We start from the raw sequence: 17,812 nt of genomic DNA, 5'->3' as shown, positions 1-17,812 counted from the left end.
TCCGGCAATGGAACACACATTTACAACTGTATGAAGAATATTTTTCTTTTTCATCCCTGTCAGTGTGATGCAGTGACTGAGCATATGTGTCTTTGGAGATGTCTAAATTTGAGCAACTTTCTGAATGTGAGATGCACCAAATACCCTCCCATCTTCTCCACCCTACCCAGGCTCAACCATTCCGAGGCTGGCAGTGAAAAGATACAACATGTTTAATGTTTCTAAATCTGATGCCTGTGTCGATTACCCACACTTGGAGCAAATCCATATGCATTTTATGGTTTCCCAATGTATGCATCCGGAATAAAAGAGAAAAAAAGAAAAGTTCTTCCTCCTTTGGACTTAGAAAAGGGGGGAGATGACAGGGATGAAGTGGATTTTAAGACATGGTAAAGGTAGATTCTGGGCCACAGTAGATGTGGATTCTGAGCAATAATAGAGATGGTAGAGGTGGTTTCTGAGAGAGACAAGGTGGATTCTGGGACATCCTAGAGCTAGGCTCTGGGACATCCTAGAGGTAGGCTCTGGGACAAAGGTGAGGTGGATTCTGGGGCATGGAAGAGGTGAGTTCTGGGACAGGGACGAGGTGGGTTCTGGGAAGGGGCAAGGTGGATTCTGGATCAGGGAGAGGTGGATTCTGGGTCGGGGGGGGTGAGAGGTGGATTCTGGGAAGGGGCAAGGTGGGTTCTGGGACACGATAGAGGTAGGTTCTGGGTGTGGGTGTGGTGGGAGGTGGGGTCTGCGAAGGGGCAAGGTGGATTCTGGGACAGAACAGATGGACTGTGGGCTGGTCCTCCCACTCCGTGTTCCCAAAACCCACTCATGCATAGTTCCCCCGGAGCCCACAACACGACCCATGGCCCCTGTTATTTGTCTCCCACAAGCCTTCGTTCGAACATCACTTGCTCAGAGAGGCCTCCCTGGAGACTCCAACCCCGCATTAGGCCCCCCTGTTACACATTCTCATCCTGTCCTGTCCTTTCTCTTGGTAACCACTCTGCCTGGTAGGTGACTGTAGATGTGTACCTGTGATTACTTGGGCACGGCCTACTCCTGGCTAGCCGGTGACTCCCTGCGGGCAGGGGCCACGTCTGGACTGCTCGCCAGAAAGCGCAGGGCCAGCCCCAGAGAGGTTGCCCAATAATCATTTGTATCAAGCGAATGAGTTTTTCTTCCATGAAACTTAAGGATCCTGTTTGATTTGCGGTTTCATTCGAAGTGCCTACGAGGCCTCAAGTAGATGAATGAATCAATAAACAGGGTGTCAGGGCAAGAGGAAGTGAGGGAGGAAAGAAAAGGGAGGGAAAGTGAAAGAGAAGGAAAGGAGGAAATGTAGGAGGGAGAACCAGAGAAAAGAGAGAGACCAAGGGAGGGAGAACAGACAGAGGCACAGAGGCAGAACCAGGAGCGGGTGAATTAACGCCCGCCGGACTTCATGAACTACCCAACGCCCGCCCGCCTGCGCGCGCCCTGGGACTGGGCGGGCAATGCGTCTCCCCGCTCGGGCCCACGGCCGCGCCCGCAAAAGCCACGCGAGCGGGCGGCGCGATCCTGGCCCCGGGTCACCCCGCGTGCGAGCAGCGCCGCTGGCCGCTGGGGGTCTCGGCCCCGCCCCTCAGGCCGCCGGCGCTGGCCCCGCCCCGCCCGCGCCCGCATCCCCTCTTCGAGCCTCCCGGCCGCGCGCGGCATTGTGGGAGTTGTGGTCCCCGCGGCCCCGCGGAGCGCAGCACGGCGTCGGCACCGGCTGGGAACCGGCTCGGCTCTGGGTCGGGCTCCAGCGGCGTGGGCCGGGCAGCAGCGGGGCGGTGGCTCCGTGGCGTGGGCAGGGGGCGTCCGAGCGTCCGCGCCCTCGGGCGGCGGCGTCGCCCCGGCCCCAGCGGCCGCCCCCGCCGCCCGCGCGCTCGGGCGCAGGTAAGCGGCTTCTCCGGGGGCTGCGGGGCAGGACGGCGGCTCAACGGGACCGACCCTGAGAGAGGGGGAGGAGGCAGGGGCCGGGCGGCTGCAGGCCCTCGGTCCCCACGCCCGGCGGCGCGGCCGCGGAGGGTGCTCAGCGCCCCGCATCTCGGCCCGTACGAGGGGCCCCCGCCGCCCAGCGCTCGCTACGTGCTGAGCGCCGCCGCCTTGGCAGTGTACGCGGCCCGGGCCGGGCATCACCCTCCTTGTCCCCTTGCTCCCTCGCGACTCTGTTCATCGTGTTAACATGCCCCATCACCATCACCTTCTCGGTCACCATCCTCCTTGGTCCCTTCTCTTGTTGCTCTTCCCCTCCCCCCCATCCCTGTGCATCACCCATTTCCCTTATTTCCCGTGGTGACCCTCCTCCCCTGTTCCATGAGCCTCCTTCCCTAATCGCCCACTTTTATTGTCAGTACCTTTCCATCGTCCCATTCCCCCCACCCCACCCCCACTCCCGCCCCGACCTCCTGGTGGTCACCATCTGTATTAACCTATTCTGTGCACTCCCCTTTTCCCCCCACTCTCCTGAGTGGGTGGATACTGAAAAAGCTGGACAAGAAAGTGAGAAGGAGAGGTCTCCGGTTCCCCGCAGCAGAGGGCTGGCCCCAGGGCAGCTCTCAAGCTCCTGGGTGCATGCATCACACTCCTTGCCCTGCTCCTTGGGGGGCTTCTAGGGTACCCTGAGAGTGAGCAGAAGCTGTCTGGCACTGGGCAGCCTCTCGGACTGGTAATGTGAACCGGATTAGCCAGGTTTGAGCCGAGTGTCTCTCTCCCTAGGTGTTCATTGTATCAGAAGTTATATTTGATTGGACTTGCTCACCAAAAAGTGGCCATGAATTCGGACCCTATTCCCCAGAGCTGGCTGACTTTGAAGATCTGGAGTTGCGTATTATTAAAGTGCAGAACTGCAATGAGGTGTCCGCATCCCTGATGAGGACAAGAAATGGAAACAGATGTGTAAAGGAAGCTGGAAGTTACTGTGGTCACAGAGACAAGAGCTGGTGGGGTGGGGGGGAGTGGGGGGGGTGGAATTCATGCCCTCGCAGCTGCAGAGCTGGGGTCTATGAGGGGCAGATGTTTGAACCAGTACTTGATAAACTGGCAATCACCCTGTAAAGGTAAAGGTTTAATTTAGTGTCACGTTTCAGCTGTGAGCTTGTTAATCCACCTCCGGGCTCAGGGTCCTGCCAGCGTAGTTTGGGTAAGAGTAAGTGGCAGATGTGAGAAGTCCTTACTTGAGCTCTCAGTGCTGTTTGTGATCTTGTGAGCAGGGTCTGAAGCTGGTGTCCAGGGCCTGAGGATCTTCTGCGTTTTGATTATAGCTCAGCTTAGGGAGCGTTCATGGCCGGTGTTGTACAGAATGAGGCTTCCCTGGGGAGAGGGTAAGTGGTGTGACTGTCCAATGGAGAGTTTCCCTCGACATCTACCCGGTACTCCGCGTCTTCATTTTGATTGACTTAAACTTCAAGCAGGGCTGATGGGAACTGAAACTTAACAGGTGTTTGTTAACTGATCATCGTGTCACTCTTAGAACATTTAAGAGAAACCTCTCTTCCCGAGAGACTGGGTTTTCAAAGTTCCAGTTAGGGCTTCAGCTCAGTGGTGGGGGAAATCCTTTTAGTAAAAGTGCTTGTTATCATACAGATGTTAGTTTCACACTGAATTTCCAGAATCCTGGGGTTCTGTTTGGCAGATGGCTTGCAAACAAAATACCTTTTGTCATGATTTTCCTTCCCTTTTCCTCAAGAGGAAACAGCTGCCAGTTATGGGAGGACTAGTCGAGAACCGGGCCCCGGGGTGAGTGGGGGAGGGGGCCCGTTTCCATCCAGGGGGCCCAGCCTTTCCCTCTTCTCCCAAATCTGTGAAGACATGGAGAACGTATGAGGAAAAAATTTAGCTTCTAACCTCCCAACTCTTGTATTTTTCCTAGAAACATAAAAATGTCCGTGAATATTTCAGCATATGCGTTTCTGACTGAATATTACAGTCAAGTGGTTCTTTATTCAACCTGAGCTGGGAAGATATAAGTAGGGAGTTAAGGACAATCTAAGGTTTCCCTTTAATTTTAATAGCTTTGCACGTCTGGGGACCCGCCCCCCCCCCCAAGAGATTCCTTGAGATGTGTGGCAACAAGAGTTTACCTTTGGCTGTTGGAATTCTCAGACCTGAGATACCTTTCCCTGATGGCCCACCTGTGGTTCGCTGGCTACTAGAGATGGGAATCCACATGTCACAGCGGTCACTAGCACATTCTGAGCTGTCACCGTGATGTGATCATCAGCGCTTTCAACCCATCATTCCCCTTGATCCAATGAGAGGAGCGTTACCCCGTCTTAACAGACGGGCAAACTGAGACTTCGAGAGGGGAGTGACCTGCCCAGTTTGGGTTCTTAACGTCTCTGCTACGTTGCAAGAATGTTGGGGCCAAATTTAGTCCCCGGAGAAGGGGGAGGGTACAGCTTTCCTGTTTTTGTTAGTTGCCTTCTCACATTCCTGTGAGACAAGGGAGAGCATGGTACCAAGCGAAATTTCTGAATTATTCTGCTCCTCGAGGTGAGGGAATGTATTACACATGTAGTCGAACATGGACCTGGCTGTTTTCATCCAATTAGAGCAGGATGGACAGAGAGTTTCACCTGGGGAACACGGCCGGGGTTCTATAGACACAGGCAATGAGACAGCTGGGCTTCGATCATCTTTTAGGTTGTTAGATAATCAACATGCCGGACACTGGCCCAAACCATCGGCAGGATACGTGGCAAAGCACAGCACTTCTGTGTGTTTTGGAGACAGACCGGAAAGGGCTTCTATTTTCATTCTAGCCATCATTTCACTTTCATAATCTCATGGGTGAGGCCAGTAGATAGCCTCCCAAGCGAGTAGACAGAAAATGCCTGGTGTCCGCCACAGATGTGACCCCGGGCAGCCCACTTCCTTTTCCAGCTTGATTTAAGCCCAACCTATGTCAGAAGGGCAAGAGAGATTAAATAAGAATGATGAAGTGCTGTGAAAAGAGCAAGTAAAATGGAGAATACGCAGTTCCAAATTCCTTTACCATTTGTAAGATGCTTTTGAATCCAGATTTCTCTTTAATAAAAGGTACAGAGATTTAAGGAGAATAAGCATTTATTACATACCTACTATGCAAGAGCATAGCAAAATGGATAGATACGGCTTTGAAGTGAGATGGGCTCTGTGTCCCTGCCCCGGCTGCATGAACTGGGGTGAGTTATAGGACCTCTCTGAGCCTCAGTTTCCTCATCCATAAAATGGGGATCACAGCACCTCCTAAGGATGACACAGAACAGATGGGACTACTGTAATGATCAAACAGTACTTGATGCAGATTAAACACTACTGGCCTTTTGGGAAAGGGGGTGGTGATAAAATGGAAGGAGAAAGTACAGGATTGAGAAGCGTGTCCCCTTCCAACAGAGACCTGACAAAACGAGCTGGGGCTTTGCGTTTCACCTGAGGACTTTTCCAGGGGTAAAAATTTATGCCGGTTTATTATTATTTTTTTCATCTCAGGTTTGGACTGCCTAAAAAAGTCATTTCACGGTGACCAGCCCCACTTGCCGACGTGACCTAAAGCTACTCCTTTGCCCCCACCCGCAGTGACTTTTGCCAGGAGCTGGGGGCTGGGCACAGATGTCTGTCCATGCCGCCCTTGGCAGGACCCGAGGAACCGTGGCAGCCATGCCTCCGCCTGCCCCAGCCGCCCCTCACCCCCTACGCTGACCCGCATGGTATGCATGCCCTCGGGACTCCCGAGGACTGACCAGCTGACCTCGCTTCGGATCCCCAGCAGCTCCCCCAAAATGTCGCTCGAGTGGCTGGTGGCCTGGAGCTGGTCGCTGGACGGCCTGAGGGACTGCATCGCCACCGGCATGCAGTCCGTGCGGGACTGCGACACCACGGCCGCGGTCACCGTGGCCTGCCTGCTGGTCCTGTTCGTGTGGTACTGTTACCACGTGGGCAGGGAGCAGCCCCGGCCCTACGTCTCGGTCAACGCCCTGATGCAGGGCCCCGACGCCACGGGGCTGCAGAACGGGTTCGTGTACTGCCAGTCCCCCGAGTGCGTGCGCTGCAGCCACAGTGAGGGTCTCAACCAGAAGCTCTACCACAACCTGCAGGAGTACGCCAAGCGCTACTCCTGGTCCGGCATGGGCCGCATCCACAAGGGCATCCGCGAGCAGGGCCGCTACCTCAGCAGCCGGCCCTCCATCCAGAAGCCCGAGGTCTTCTTCCTGCCCGACCTCCCCACCTCGCCCTACTTCGCCCGGGACGCGCAGAAGCACGATGTGGAGCTGCTGGAGCGCAACTTCCAGACCATCCTGTGCGAGTTTGAGGCCCTGTACAAAGCTTTTTCGAACTGCAGCCTCCCACAGGGCTGGAAAATGAACAGCACCCCCAGTGGGGAGTGGGTCACCTTTTACTTGGTCAATCAGGGGGTCTGCGTCCCCCGGAACTGCAGGAAGTGCCCACGGACGTACCGCTTGCTTGGAAGCCTTCGGACCTGTATTGGGAACAATGTTTTTGGGAACGCGTGCATCTCCGTGCTGAGCCCCGGCACCGTGATAACGGAGCACTACGGACCCACGAACATCCGCCTCCGCTGCCATTTAGGTACGTGGCGGGGACAGGGCCTCCCGGCACGCACTGTTCTAGTAGATACATGCCAGCCCGTCTGCCGGCCGGGAGTCCAGACACCACGAGCTGTAGTCAGTGGCCAGGATTGGGCGTTTTCACATGCCTCACTGTAGCCTGATCAAAGATGGATGGGTCACGTGTGAGCAGTGTTGGCTGCAGAGAACTGAGTCGAAAAAGAAACGTGCGGTCAGTATAAGCCTAACTTGTGACAGGAACTCTGTCCACAGGAACTGTCTGCCGAGATGGGAATGGTCTCCATCTACGCTGTCCAGTGCAGGAACCACCAGCTGCACGTAACTTGAGTGCCTGAAATGTGGCCAGTGCAACTAAGGAGCTCAATTTTTACTTGAATCCAAATTTTAAAATATGACACTTGGCTACTGTATTGGACAGAGTAGTTCTAGAGCCAGAGGCTATTGGGGTGGTTTTAAAGCAGTGAAGCCCTCTGTCCAGTCCCCACAGAGAGAGCAAGAGAAGCAGAGGGCTCTGGGCGATACCCAAGTGCCTTCCGAATCTCCAAGGACGAAGTGACGCTTTGTGTGAAGTTGATTTTATTCGCCTTCTAGGGAGGTTGGTCATACGCGTAGTGTGTGTAGCAGTGGTTTTGAGAACAGGGTCTGGAGTCAGATTGCCCGTGTTTGCGTCCTCGCCCCACCATGAGCTGGCTGTGTTACTTTGGGCAAGTCAGTCCACCTCTCTGGGCCTCAGCTTCCTCATTTGGGAAGTGGAGGTATTATAAAAAGATCATCTTTTACAGAGTTATGTCGAGGCTCTGGTGTGATAACGCGCGTCGTGAAGCATTTGTTCAAGCAGAGCCTGATAGGGAGTACTTAATAAAAGCAGGCTCAAAAACTACTCGGTGAAGAGGGATGTTAGTTCTCCAGAATGCCTCCTTCCTAGTGAGTCATGATAACATATTGGTTACCAGGGCAGTGGCACCACTGGTTAGCATCCCAGACTAGAGGAGCTGCCGAGAGCCTGAGCAAGGTCCCGCTTTGGAAGTCCGCCCCGGCTTTGTGTTGGAGGGACGAGAGGCGCACGGAGGAGCCCCAGTATAGCCTGGAGAAGGGGGTTCATAACCATGGTCCACAGGGCAGCCTCGGGGCTGCCTGGGGGACCTGAGCCCGATGCCCCGGGCCCTCCAGCCCCTCTTCACCCAGAGCCCTCTGCTTCTCCCGCTCTCTCTGTGGGGACTGGACAGAGGGCTTCACTGCTTTAAAAAAACAGAAGGAACTAGATTCGAGCAATTGACATCGTTTTGAGTATTTCAAGAGTAAAAGCAGGACAGGGTAGGGGCTCTGGAGGGAGTGGCCTGGCTTCGTGGCCGGCTGTGAGACTTTGGGAAATAACCACGTCTCTCTCGGCCTCAGTTTCCACATCTGTAAAATGAGGAGATAGTACTTACTCACAGGAATGTTGAGAGCTTTCAATGAAGTCATATCTGCCATGGCTACTTGACACGGCTCCTGGCATGCGACGGCATTCGATAAATCGTAGCTAGTAGCTTTTATGATCAAACACTGTGTCGGGCAGTGTGAAAAATGACCCATAAGACATAGTCCCTGCCCCTGGGAAACAGTGGAAAATGCACAGACTCTGGAAGCAAACATACCTGGACTCAGATCCCGGCTTAGCCCCGTTTGCCGGGTGACCCTGGGCAGGCTCTGAAACTGAGCCTCCAAATTCTCCTCTCTGAAATGGGCGTAACACCTACCTGGAGGGCTGTTTGGAAGATTAGATGTCCTGTGTGTGAAGTGCTTGGCAGGTAGAGGGCAGTCAGTTAAAGGGGGCTCTGGTTGATCTAAGAAATGAGATGATCGTCTTAGTGATGATTATTGTAATAAAATCTCTGTGTGAGGCACCAGGGCACACTCTGAGCTCAGGGGACGCAGGGGCTGCCTGTGGGCTGCTCCGGGAAGGGGGTCTGACCCTGCAGGACCGCTGGGACCGCCGGGGTGGAGCAAAGCAGGAGGCTTCCCCTGGGGCTGGGGCGCCGTATCTGGGCTAGCTGGGGAGCCCGCTGGTGGGGCTGAGCTTGACCAGCTCAGTGGGAGCAAACCGCAGGGGGCCTCCCTGCCAGGCTGTGGGCGTCGGGGAGCAATGCTATTCTTTTTAAAGGTTTCCCTTGTAAGTTTTCTAAAAGCTTCAGAAGGACGTGTAGGGAAGGGCACTTGAGCTGGGTGTGGTAGAATTCCAGGCAGGTGTGTTGAGTAGGAAGGGCTGGTGGACCTGCCTCCTGGGTGTTCATGCCTGTTTTGTATGTGTGTGTGTGTGTGTGTGTGTGTGTGTGTAACGTGCCCACATGGGCCTCTTTATGACCCGTCATTCCCCTCCCAGCCCAGAGAGTCACTTGCCACCAGAAAAACTGGGTCATCCGTGTCACCCTGGACAGCAGGCGGTGTTGGAAGGCGTCCCACTAGCGTGGGCTGTCCCCATGACAAGGGTGAGCGCCAGGGTTGGGTTTGCTCCGTTTCCTCCTCTCCTCTGTCCTTCCACCCAGGAAGGAAAGAGAGGGGTGTGAGACTCACGTGACCTCGTGTGTTGACATAGGGGGTGTCCGGAGAATGAGGTCAGAGGCAGGAAGGGCCTGGTACGTGCCAGCAGCCACACCTCCACCAGTTACCTGGCAGACGTGGGGAGGCACCTGCGTTCCAGAACTGTGTCCTTGAAGTGCCCCGCAGCCTCCCTTTCCGCCTTCCGTCTTGAGTGGGGGCCGGGGGCGTCGTCCCAGCCGCCGCTCTTCAGCCGTCAGCGCCTCCGGATGGCATACGTTTGCCGAGCCTGCTCCGAGCTTCCGCTAGAGGTGGCATCGCTCAGCACCCCATCCATGCGGCCCAGCCGTCACCCAGCATCCTGTACGGGGCTGCGAGGTCCCCACCCACTGTTACGAACCTCCAGGGAACAACCTCTGAAACTAATGAGGCAGGTGTTAGCCAGGAGGCAGATACCGGTCCAGTGGCAGATCCTCAGGAAAGGGTAGATGAAAGTGTGTGAGCGTATCCAGATTCTCGCTACAAAAGCCCGTTAGGCTCTCATTTTCCTTTCATGAGTGTATTGTTGGATTTCTCGGCCGTCCGGCTGGGTGATACAAGCTGGTCAGCTCCTGTCTGCCTTGCCCACCCTGAGTGCCAGCCGCCAGCCTCCTGAAGTGGTGGACAGAGCCCTTTCTCCACCCGTCTTGCGCCTCTGTCCATGGGCATTGGGGACAAAGCAGTGAGCCCTAAGCCAGAGGGGGCCTGGGGATATGGGACTGGCCGAGGCCATGCGTGGGGCCTGTCTGTCCCCAGGAGCCGCCCGAATGCTCTGTTTGGGCGAGTGTTGATCATATCTGCCAGCCAGGCTGGTTTATGGCAGTAGGCGGGGGTGGTGGGCCGCTGGAAGGCTGGGGCGCAGTGAGGGGAGGCGGAGGCGGGTGAGCAGGGGCTGGGAAGCCGGCAAGCCAGGCTGTTTTTCTGTTGTGCCATTGGGGTGGTGATGAATCATTTCGTGGCCCAGAAAAAGGGGAGCTTCTTTTTGGAATCCTGGGGTGTTCTCTCCCTGCAGAGAACCACCTATCCCTAAAGGCCTTCTCCACTGAACCAAGTGGTGAGGGCACGCATGGAAAGATGTGGTGTGTGGGGCTCTCTCCATCCAGGCCAGTGAGCGGCAGGCGGAGCTCCTTTACAGCCCTAACCTCCCCCAGCAGTTGTTAACAGTAGTGGGAGATCCTGGCTCCAGAGGCAGAAGGGACAGTGTCAGCTGATTCAGTGAAATGTACTATTGATAGTTGAAACATATTAACTACAGGGAAGTTGACAACCACTTAGCCTCACTGCTACCGATGTAACAACTAGCATTTATATCCTACTGTCCAGTGTTGTAAGAGCCTGTTCCATGGAGCCAGGACTAAATAGTGACTTCCAGCAAGTCACTTAACTTCTCTGAAGCTCAGTTGCTCCATCTGGAAAGTGTGTGAAGTGATGTCCGTAAAGTGTTTATTTAACACAAAGCTGCTCACAGTAAGTCTTCAGTGATTGGTAGCAAGGACAGTGGTCACACAGCCTGGAAGGCAAGTGTGCTCATGGCCTCTCTTTACAGATGAGGAGGCTATAGCTCAGAGAGGTTGAGTGACTTGCTCAGAGTCACCCAGCACGTAAGGGTGGTCGTCTGACCTGAAGTCCTCTCTCCTGCCCATTGCTCCACGTGGCCTCTTTGTTTGAATTCTTACTCCATATGTGCCTCCTGGCGCCATCCACTTCTGGTTCAGAGGCTGTGTTAAATCCTCGAGTACGGTGTTTCATGTGTGTCGTAGGGACATTAAATCAGAGCGGGGATGCTGACTGGCCCAGGGTCGTGATTGTCAGGGTGGGTCACTGAAGACAGACAGAACGCCATGATCCCAGGCCCTCTTGCAGGGCCCACTTCCTCCCGGCTCAGGGCCTACCCAGCCTCCTCTGAGTCAGTTAGGTGGCTGTGCCGGTGCCTTCATCCACAGATGACCAGGTAGTGCCAGGGGTCAAGCGTTCCTTCAGACCCTTGAGTTGGAAATGGGGGTGTGAAAGTGCATGCACGGCAGCGTTTGAAGAAGACCCCCCTTTCCGGGGTTATATACCCGAGCTCGGGTCCCCCACCTGCATTTTGAACATATGGCTCCCTACGAGGGTGGCAGTCCGTTTCCTCTGAAAGCGCAGGTGTTTCTTTAGGGGTGTCACCATTTTCCCAGAATGAGGCTGGGGAAACTTGGACTGTGAACATGCCATCCTCAGGCCTCACAGTGGATTTAAACGTTGGACCCTAAAGAGGAGGGCACTGTGTGAGTCTCCGAGTCTTTAATCTCGACGGAAGCAGCCTTTGCCTATTGGGCAGGCAGGGTTCTGAACCTGGCCTCCCTCGGTTTCCGGGGCCCCACGACTGGGCTTCAGGAGTCTCACACATGGAGCGCAAACCTTGGTCCGTGCTTTAATCAGAGTAGTCCCTGGCCCAGAACAGATTAAGCCGCCAGAGGAATGAGTTTCTCCAGGGAGCACAGTGAGGGTGCAGGTGCACGGCCTGCACCTGTCCTAACGGACTGCCTCCACCCACCCACCAAGCGGGGCTCCCGAGGGGTGAGGCGCAGGGTCGGGGCTTTGGAGGTCGAGAGCTCCCTCCAAAGCCTGCCACTCCCGCCTTCCGGCGTCCCTGGCCTTGCCTGCCTTCATTTTCTTTTCTCTGCTTTGCCCCCAGGTCTGAAAACTCCGAGTGGCTGTGAGCTGGTGGTGGGCGGGGAGCCCCAGTGCTGGGCAGAAGGCCGCTGCCTCCTCTTCGATGATTCTTTCCTGCACGCCGCGTTCCATGAAGGTGAGTGTCTTGTGTGCCCCGTGGCCGCCTTTAAAAATATAAATATATATATTTACATGTATCTTTAAACTTTCTCTTTAGAGCAGTTTTTGGTTCCCAGAAAAACTGAGCAGGAAGTACAGAGTGTGCTCCCTGCCGTGACCCCCATAAATTTCCCATCTCTTAGCACCTTGTAATAGTGGGACACGCTGGTTACAATGGCCACGCCAATTTTGACACATCATCAGTAACTCAGGTCCGTAGTTTACATGAAGGTTCACTCTTGCTGTTGTACACTCTGTGGGTCTGGACAAACGTGTGATGTCACGCGTCCACCATGACAGGATCGCACGGAGTAACCTCCCTGCCCTGAAAATCCTCCGCGTTCCACCTACCGCGTTTTCGCCCTTCCCTCCCTCTGCCCGTTTCCTTGCGTGCACTCTGCTGACAGCCTTCTGGGGTCTTCTCATAACGTTGCTGATCTGAGAGAAGGAGAGCTTGCGATCTGTGCCGGGGTCAGCGGGGGTCCCTGCCCGAAGGCTGACCGCGTGGGTCTGGCTCTGCCCGGGTCCTGGCTCCGGGCGGTTTGAACCTCTCCTCTCTCGCCGCCCTCCCCCAGGTTCGGCGGAGGACGGCCCACGGGTGGTTTTCATGGTGGATCTGTGGCATCCCAACGTCGCAGCGGCCGAACGGCAGGCCCTGGATTTCATCTTTGCCCCGGGACGATGAGAACATTGGTCGTGCTGCAGTCGCCGAGAGTGGCCGCGGTCCGCCCGGGCAGGCGGGTGCGGCCCGGCCCCTGCCCCTGTTCCAATTCCATGCCTCGACAGAATGCTCTCATTTGGGATTTGGTTTTTAGGTCGTGTTGGGTCCCTCTTTCCTTCGGTAATTGAAAGGAGGAAATTTTCAGCTTGTATTTCCTTAGATTTTTTTTCCCTTCCAATCATTTGCTTCTGCGATTCCTTTCTGCCTAAAAGCGCATTACTTTGCTCTGTGACCAGAGGCTCGGGGTCCCTGTCGTCTGTGTCACGCTGCTACCTGGTTTCGTCAGTGCTCTGAAATAGGGTCGCCAAATGGTTACTTGTCTGGATGTAATGACGTAAATCTTCCTGTCATCTTAAAAGAAAAAAACAAAAACAAAACAAAACACTGCAGATCAGAGAGCTGGAGGACGTGGCCTCTGCTGCTGTCACGGTTACCCTAGGCCTCAGACGCCCGGGTGGGGGGAGCCCGCGGTCCGCATCCCCAGCTGTCCCCTGCTGGCTTCCTCGGCAGGGTGGCCCAGTCAGGGCGAGGCGGACTCACCATTGCTCACCTCACCCTGAACCCAGTCGGGTCCCTGATGGCAAGAGCATCGGGCTGGTGGCAGTGGAGGCTTTTCTGTAGACGTTGCTTTCCGACAGAGCTGAGGCTGGTGTCTTCGAGAGCCAAGCTGGGGCTCCCTCGGTTCAGTAGCTGAACATGTGATTCGATTACCTCACTGCCTACAGAAGCCCTACTGCCAAGCCGGGCCTGGAGAATTCCCCATTCGAGCTGTCTGGAGTCCAAGGTGATGAGCGTTCAGACCGCCAGGCTGGCTGATGGGCGCCGAGGTGGGATAAGACCTCACTCATCCGGTGACGTTCTGGAAAAGCCTTTCTCTGGCAAAACTGGAATCGTAGATCCGCCCAAAGTGTCTGTTTTGCTTTGGAGTTCTGTTTCCTATGATTTCCCATTTGTCTGCACATAAGTGTTCAAACGCTGGGCTCAGAGATCGTGGCAGAGTCGGCCATGTGTCTCTGTCAGTGCACACGGGTGTGGTGAGGGCCACCTAAGCCAGTGTGTGCGCGTGAGGACACTGGGGGGACCTACATACCCAAAGCACCCGCGGTCGCGGCGCTGGGTCCCCTGTGAAGGACGTGGCCAGTTGGAGGCACTAAGTCTAGAAATAGCCCCCCGTGAGCCGATGTGTGAAGGAGTCTCCTCCAGTCGCACTAGAGACGCCTTTTTTGAATAACGTATTACGGCAGAGTCAGGTTTATAAAGCCTTGGGGCGGTACGGAACATACTGCCTGTCCCCCGTCTGGGTCCAGCGTTTCTATCCGAACGGAAACCAGCAGCTTCTGGGAGGAACAACCGTCAGAAGTAAACGCGATCTGAAACGCACTAGGTAGTTACTAGCAAGTGTGCAAAGAAACCGTGTCTACATTTGAGTACGATTTCCACACAGATAGTTTTCAGCGATTAGAATGCAGGAAAGGGCAGAAATGTCAAACACACCTGAAGTCTTTTTACTTGTTAAGTTTCTTATAAAGAATCACCGAGGTGCATGATTCCTGTACGTACTGACTGCTCTACGTTTACAAAGCCAGCAGCCCACACAGGTCCCTGGCTACCTGTGCTCACGTGACGCGGTTGGGGAGCAGGGGGTAAATAAAAGATCTTGCTGAAAACCAGAGTGAAGTGGTAAAGCGGTCTGTTGGAGAGGTGACGTGGGACTTGGGCAGAGGCTCCGAGAGGGCCACTCGTTGCAGGCTCTTGGTTTCTGGATCGTGTCACAGAGACAGGCTGGCCCCTAATGGTCGTCACGTACTGGGAATGAAGCAAGAGGTAGTTCTCAGTAATGGGCATGGAGTGGGGAAAAGGAGCAGGTCCATGGAAGGTTCTGGAACTGCAGGTGTCACTCTGGACAAAGAACAAGGACCGGGCTTCAGGAGAGCTGAGGATTCGGGACTCGGTGCCAGGAACTTGCTCCCACGTCACCTTGCGCAAGTCATGGAGCCTCTGGGAGCCTCAGTTTCCTTCACTGTAGAGACAGTGCCTGGCACGTGAAGCAGCGAGGTTGGTTCCCTTCCTGACATAGCAGTGGTTCTAAGCAGTTACAGACAAACAGGTGAGGAGGAAGGATGGGTGAGGAAGAGATGGACGAACCCACCGGATCGGTGGTAGAGGCGGCCGGGGAGCTGCGGCTTCTTTCTGTGGTCTGTGTCTAACCTCGGGGAGAAAGAAGCAGGGCCCTTGGTGGCTCTGTTTTGAACGTTTCCCCTTGTCTTAGAAGAAGGACAGGGAGTTCTGGTGGCCTGGAGCCCCAGGCGATGCCTGGCTGCCAGGTGTTTTCATAGCAAAGCTGGCCAGGCTGCCACAGCAGGTGGGAGGGAGGAGCACCGTGCGCGCTGGGCCACGATATTTCTCGCTCTCCTGAAGCGCGTGTTGCCAGCTAGGCAACTGCCAAAGTCATTCACATGTTGCAGCCGGGGATGCCCAAGGTGAGAGAAGGGAGGCAGCATGCCTGCCCAGCTTCGAACGGGAAGCCCTGCCTTCCACCCAGAGGCAGCCTGCCTCGGCTGCAAGGCCGGATCGGTGACTCAGTTTGACAAGGTCCCCTCCCAGGTCTGCCAGGCACCTGCTCATCATCCCCCGAAGTCGCCTAGATTGTCTGGTTCTGAGTCCTGCTTTGCCGACAGCAGCCACCCTTGCAGCATTGAGTGGTGCCCTGCAGCGTGTGGGGGGAGGAGAAGGGTAGTCCTCACCCACTGGCTCTGGACTTCGCCTGCACAGTACAGTCACCCAGGGAGCTTTTGAGAAATACTGACGCTCACACCCTGCCCCCAAGGCATCTCAGTTCTTTGGCCAGGTCTCCGTATTTGTTTCAACTCATTTCCTGGGCTGACTCTAATGTGTAGCTGGAGCTGAGGGTCGATGCCCTGAGCAGCAAAAATGGCAAGGCCTTTGAAATCAGCCAGCTGGAGGTTCAAGGCTCAGCTGTGCCCCTGTGTGATACTGGGATAGGCCACCTAACCTTGGCCTCTAGGGGATGGTCACTGTTTCAACACTCTCCTCCAGCAGTACTCGGACGAGCCTCTTGCAAGACCGTCACATTCCCCTTTCTCAGTCCTTGGATTTCCAGGACCTGACCCAGCCCCAGCTGCAGGGCTAGGCACATGACCCACACCTGACCAGTCACCAGAGCCTTCCAGACTCCTGGGTACTAAGGGCTGGGCACATGATCCAAGTGCTCTCCTGGGACCATTGAGAAAGAGAGGCTACTTTTCGAGGGATGGGAGTGGGGGATCCAGTGTAAGAAAATCTGAGAGTGAAACCCACAGAGGAGAGCAGGTCTCTCATCTTGTGGAGATCATGAGTCCTAATATAGCTTTGCCTGGAACCAGCCCTACCTCTGGACTTTTCCGCACATGAGCCAATAAACTCCCTTTTAACTCTTAAGTCTGAGTTGTGGTTTCTGTCTGTTGCTACCAAATGTCCAAATCCACTCTGTGAGCTTCATCTCGAAAATGTGCCCAGTGCTTCCTCTCATAGGCTTAAAGTGAGGTCTGAATAAGATAAGATTACGGCAAGTTGTGGGTGGGTGGGAAGTGCTTCTTACATGTTTTTAAAATGTAAATATGAGAAGCAGAGGCTAAGTACAAAATGCCGTTTTTAAGGGCCATCATGCCCTCCTGGCAGCCGCCTCCCTGCGACATGTGTGTCCCCGGCTGAATCTTGCTAACCAGATGTAAACACAGGGAACAGGAGAGAATAAGCCTATATACTTCAGAGCTGCTGACAGATGGCAGTGAAAATACTCAAGCAGACTGTAGCATTGGGTGGCAGGAGGCAACACACACAGAGACTGATTGACTTTCCGCCTCCTTCCCAGGCACACACGTTGGTCCTAACTTCGGATCACCTACCCTTCCCCATGTTTCCCACTTCCGCCGCGTTAGCCACCCCGGATTCAAGGTGAGTGTGTTTCGTCCTCGAGTACAGACAGCACTGTTCCCTCTGGAAGATTCTATTGTATACATTATTATCCCATAATGCTTGTGGCCCCGCGGGGGGTGGGTGCTGGGACAGTTATGCACACTTAACACGAGAAAACGTAGGCTCGGGGCAGTGGGCGAGCACAAGGCCGTGGTGCCGCTGGAGGGCGAGCCGGAAACAGAAGCCAGGTGTCCTAGCTCACGGCTCATCATCCCCAGGCTTTTGAACTCTGGTCATGTGTTCAGGCCTCTCTCTCCACGGCGGGCAGAGGGACCCCCGTGGGGAGGCCGTTTGCCTTCTCAGGACACTGAGCCCCACTTTCTGTGGGTCCGCGACATGCCACACTTTTACGTACATCGCCTTTCCTCTGCATTTTAAAGAAGGTACTGAGAGTTTCCAAAGCGCTAAGTGGTAGAGCTGCGATCGTGCTCCCACTGCCCCAGGAACCAGTTGGGGCTGGTTGGAGAGCAAGGACGCACCCTCTGAGCACACGGGAGATGGAGTGGGGAGAGGGCTCGTCTCACCGCCCCCGTGCCCCGCGCCCTTCCCGGGGATCCCTCAGCCCCGCCGAGTAGGAGGGCAGGGCAGAGGAGGGCTAGCACTCAGCTTGGACCCGAGCGCACTCAGGCTCTCGTGACATGGCCTCTTCTTGGCGCTTGACAGGATTCAAAAGGCACTCTGGGTTTTGTTCCCCAGAGAAACACAGCTAGTTTCCAGTTAAGACATTGAAAATAAACAGAGAGGAAGTGTCCTTTTTCAGCCTTGAAGCCCTTGGAATCTTCACCGTAAGCTTCCCAGATTCAGTGGATGTACCGAGAAGAGGTCCAGCGTGCCTGTTCTTCCTGAGCTACCATGCCGAGTGTGGACCTTACACCCCGCCCTCCCCAGGGGGAGGGGACAGGGTACTTCCCCTCCCGCTGCTCTTTTCCCAGGACAATCCACAGTGAAGGGGGGGTGTGTGTGTGTAAGGCGGGAGGGGTTGAACAGATGCTAGCGTTGCACGCAGTTCGAGAGCGTCAGCCATCGGTTCCCTGCTTACCCCCGTGGACCCCTTATTAGTAGGGGTCTCCCTCTCTCCCTCGTGGCTTCCTCTGTCTGGAGACAGTGCCTATCATAAAGCAGGCACATCCCTCCATCTGCCCCAAGGGAGGCGCTTCCAATCTCCCAA

The 17,812-nt window shown here is 55.3% G+C and overlaps 1 protein-coding gene across 1 annotated transcript; it reads left to right on the top strand.

Annotated features, from left to right (window-relative positions):
• Positions 1-5,702: 5,702 nt before the first annotated feature.
• On the top strand, positions 5,703-12,633 carry ASPHD2 (aspartate beta-hydroxylase domain containing 2). Its single transcript, XM_065890226.1, has 3 exons — positions 5,703-6,585; positions 11,812-11,925; positions 12,524-12,633. Exons 1-3 carry the CDS (start codon positions 5,703-5,705, stop codon positions 12,631-12,633), a joined length of 1,107 nt encoding a protein of 368 aa, XP_065746298.1.
• Positions 12,634-17,812: the final 5,179 nt, after the last annotated feature.

The sequence above is a fragment of the Phocoena phocoena genome, chromosome 13, assembly GCF_963924675.1.
Source record: "Phocoena phocoena chromosome 13, mPhoPho1.1, whole genome shotgun sequence".
NCBI classification, from domain to species: Eukaryota; Metazoa; Chordata; class Mammalia; order Artiodactyla; family Phocoenidae; genus Phocoena; species Phocoena phocoena.
This window is presented reverse-complemented; position numbering and strand designations above follow the sequence as displayed.

Excerpts from the sequence above, each read along its gene's own strand:
- ASPHD2 (XM_065890226.1), top strand. The coding sequence starts at position 5,703 with ATGGTATGCATGCCCTCGGGACTCCCGAGGACTGACCAGCTGACCTCG. Across the intron at positions 6,586-11,811 it reads CCGCCTCCGCTGCCATTTAG|GTCTGAAAACTCCGAGTGGC; the intron begins GTACGTGGCGGG and ends CTTTGCCCCCAG. Across the intron at positions 11,926-12,523 it reads GCACGCCGCGTTCCATGAAG|GTTCGGCGGAGGACGGCCCA; the intron begins GTGAGTGTCTTG and ends GCCCTCCCCCAG.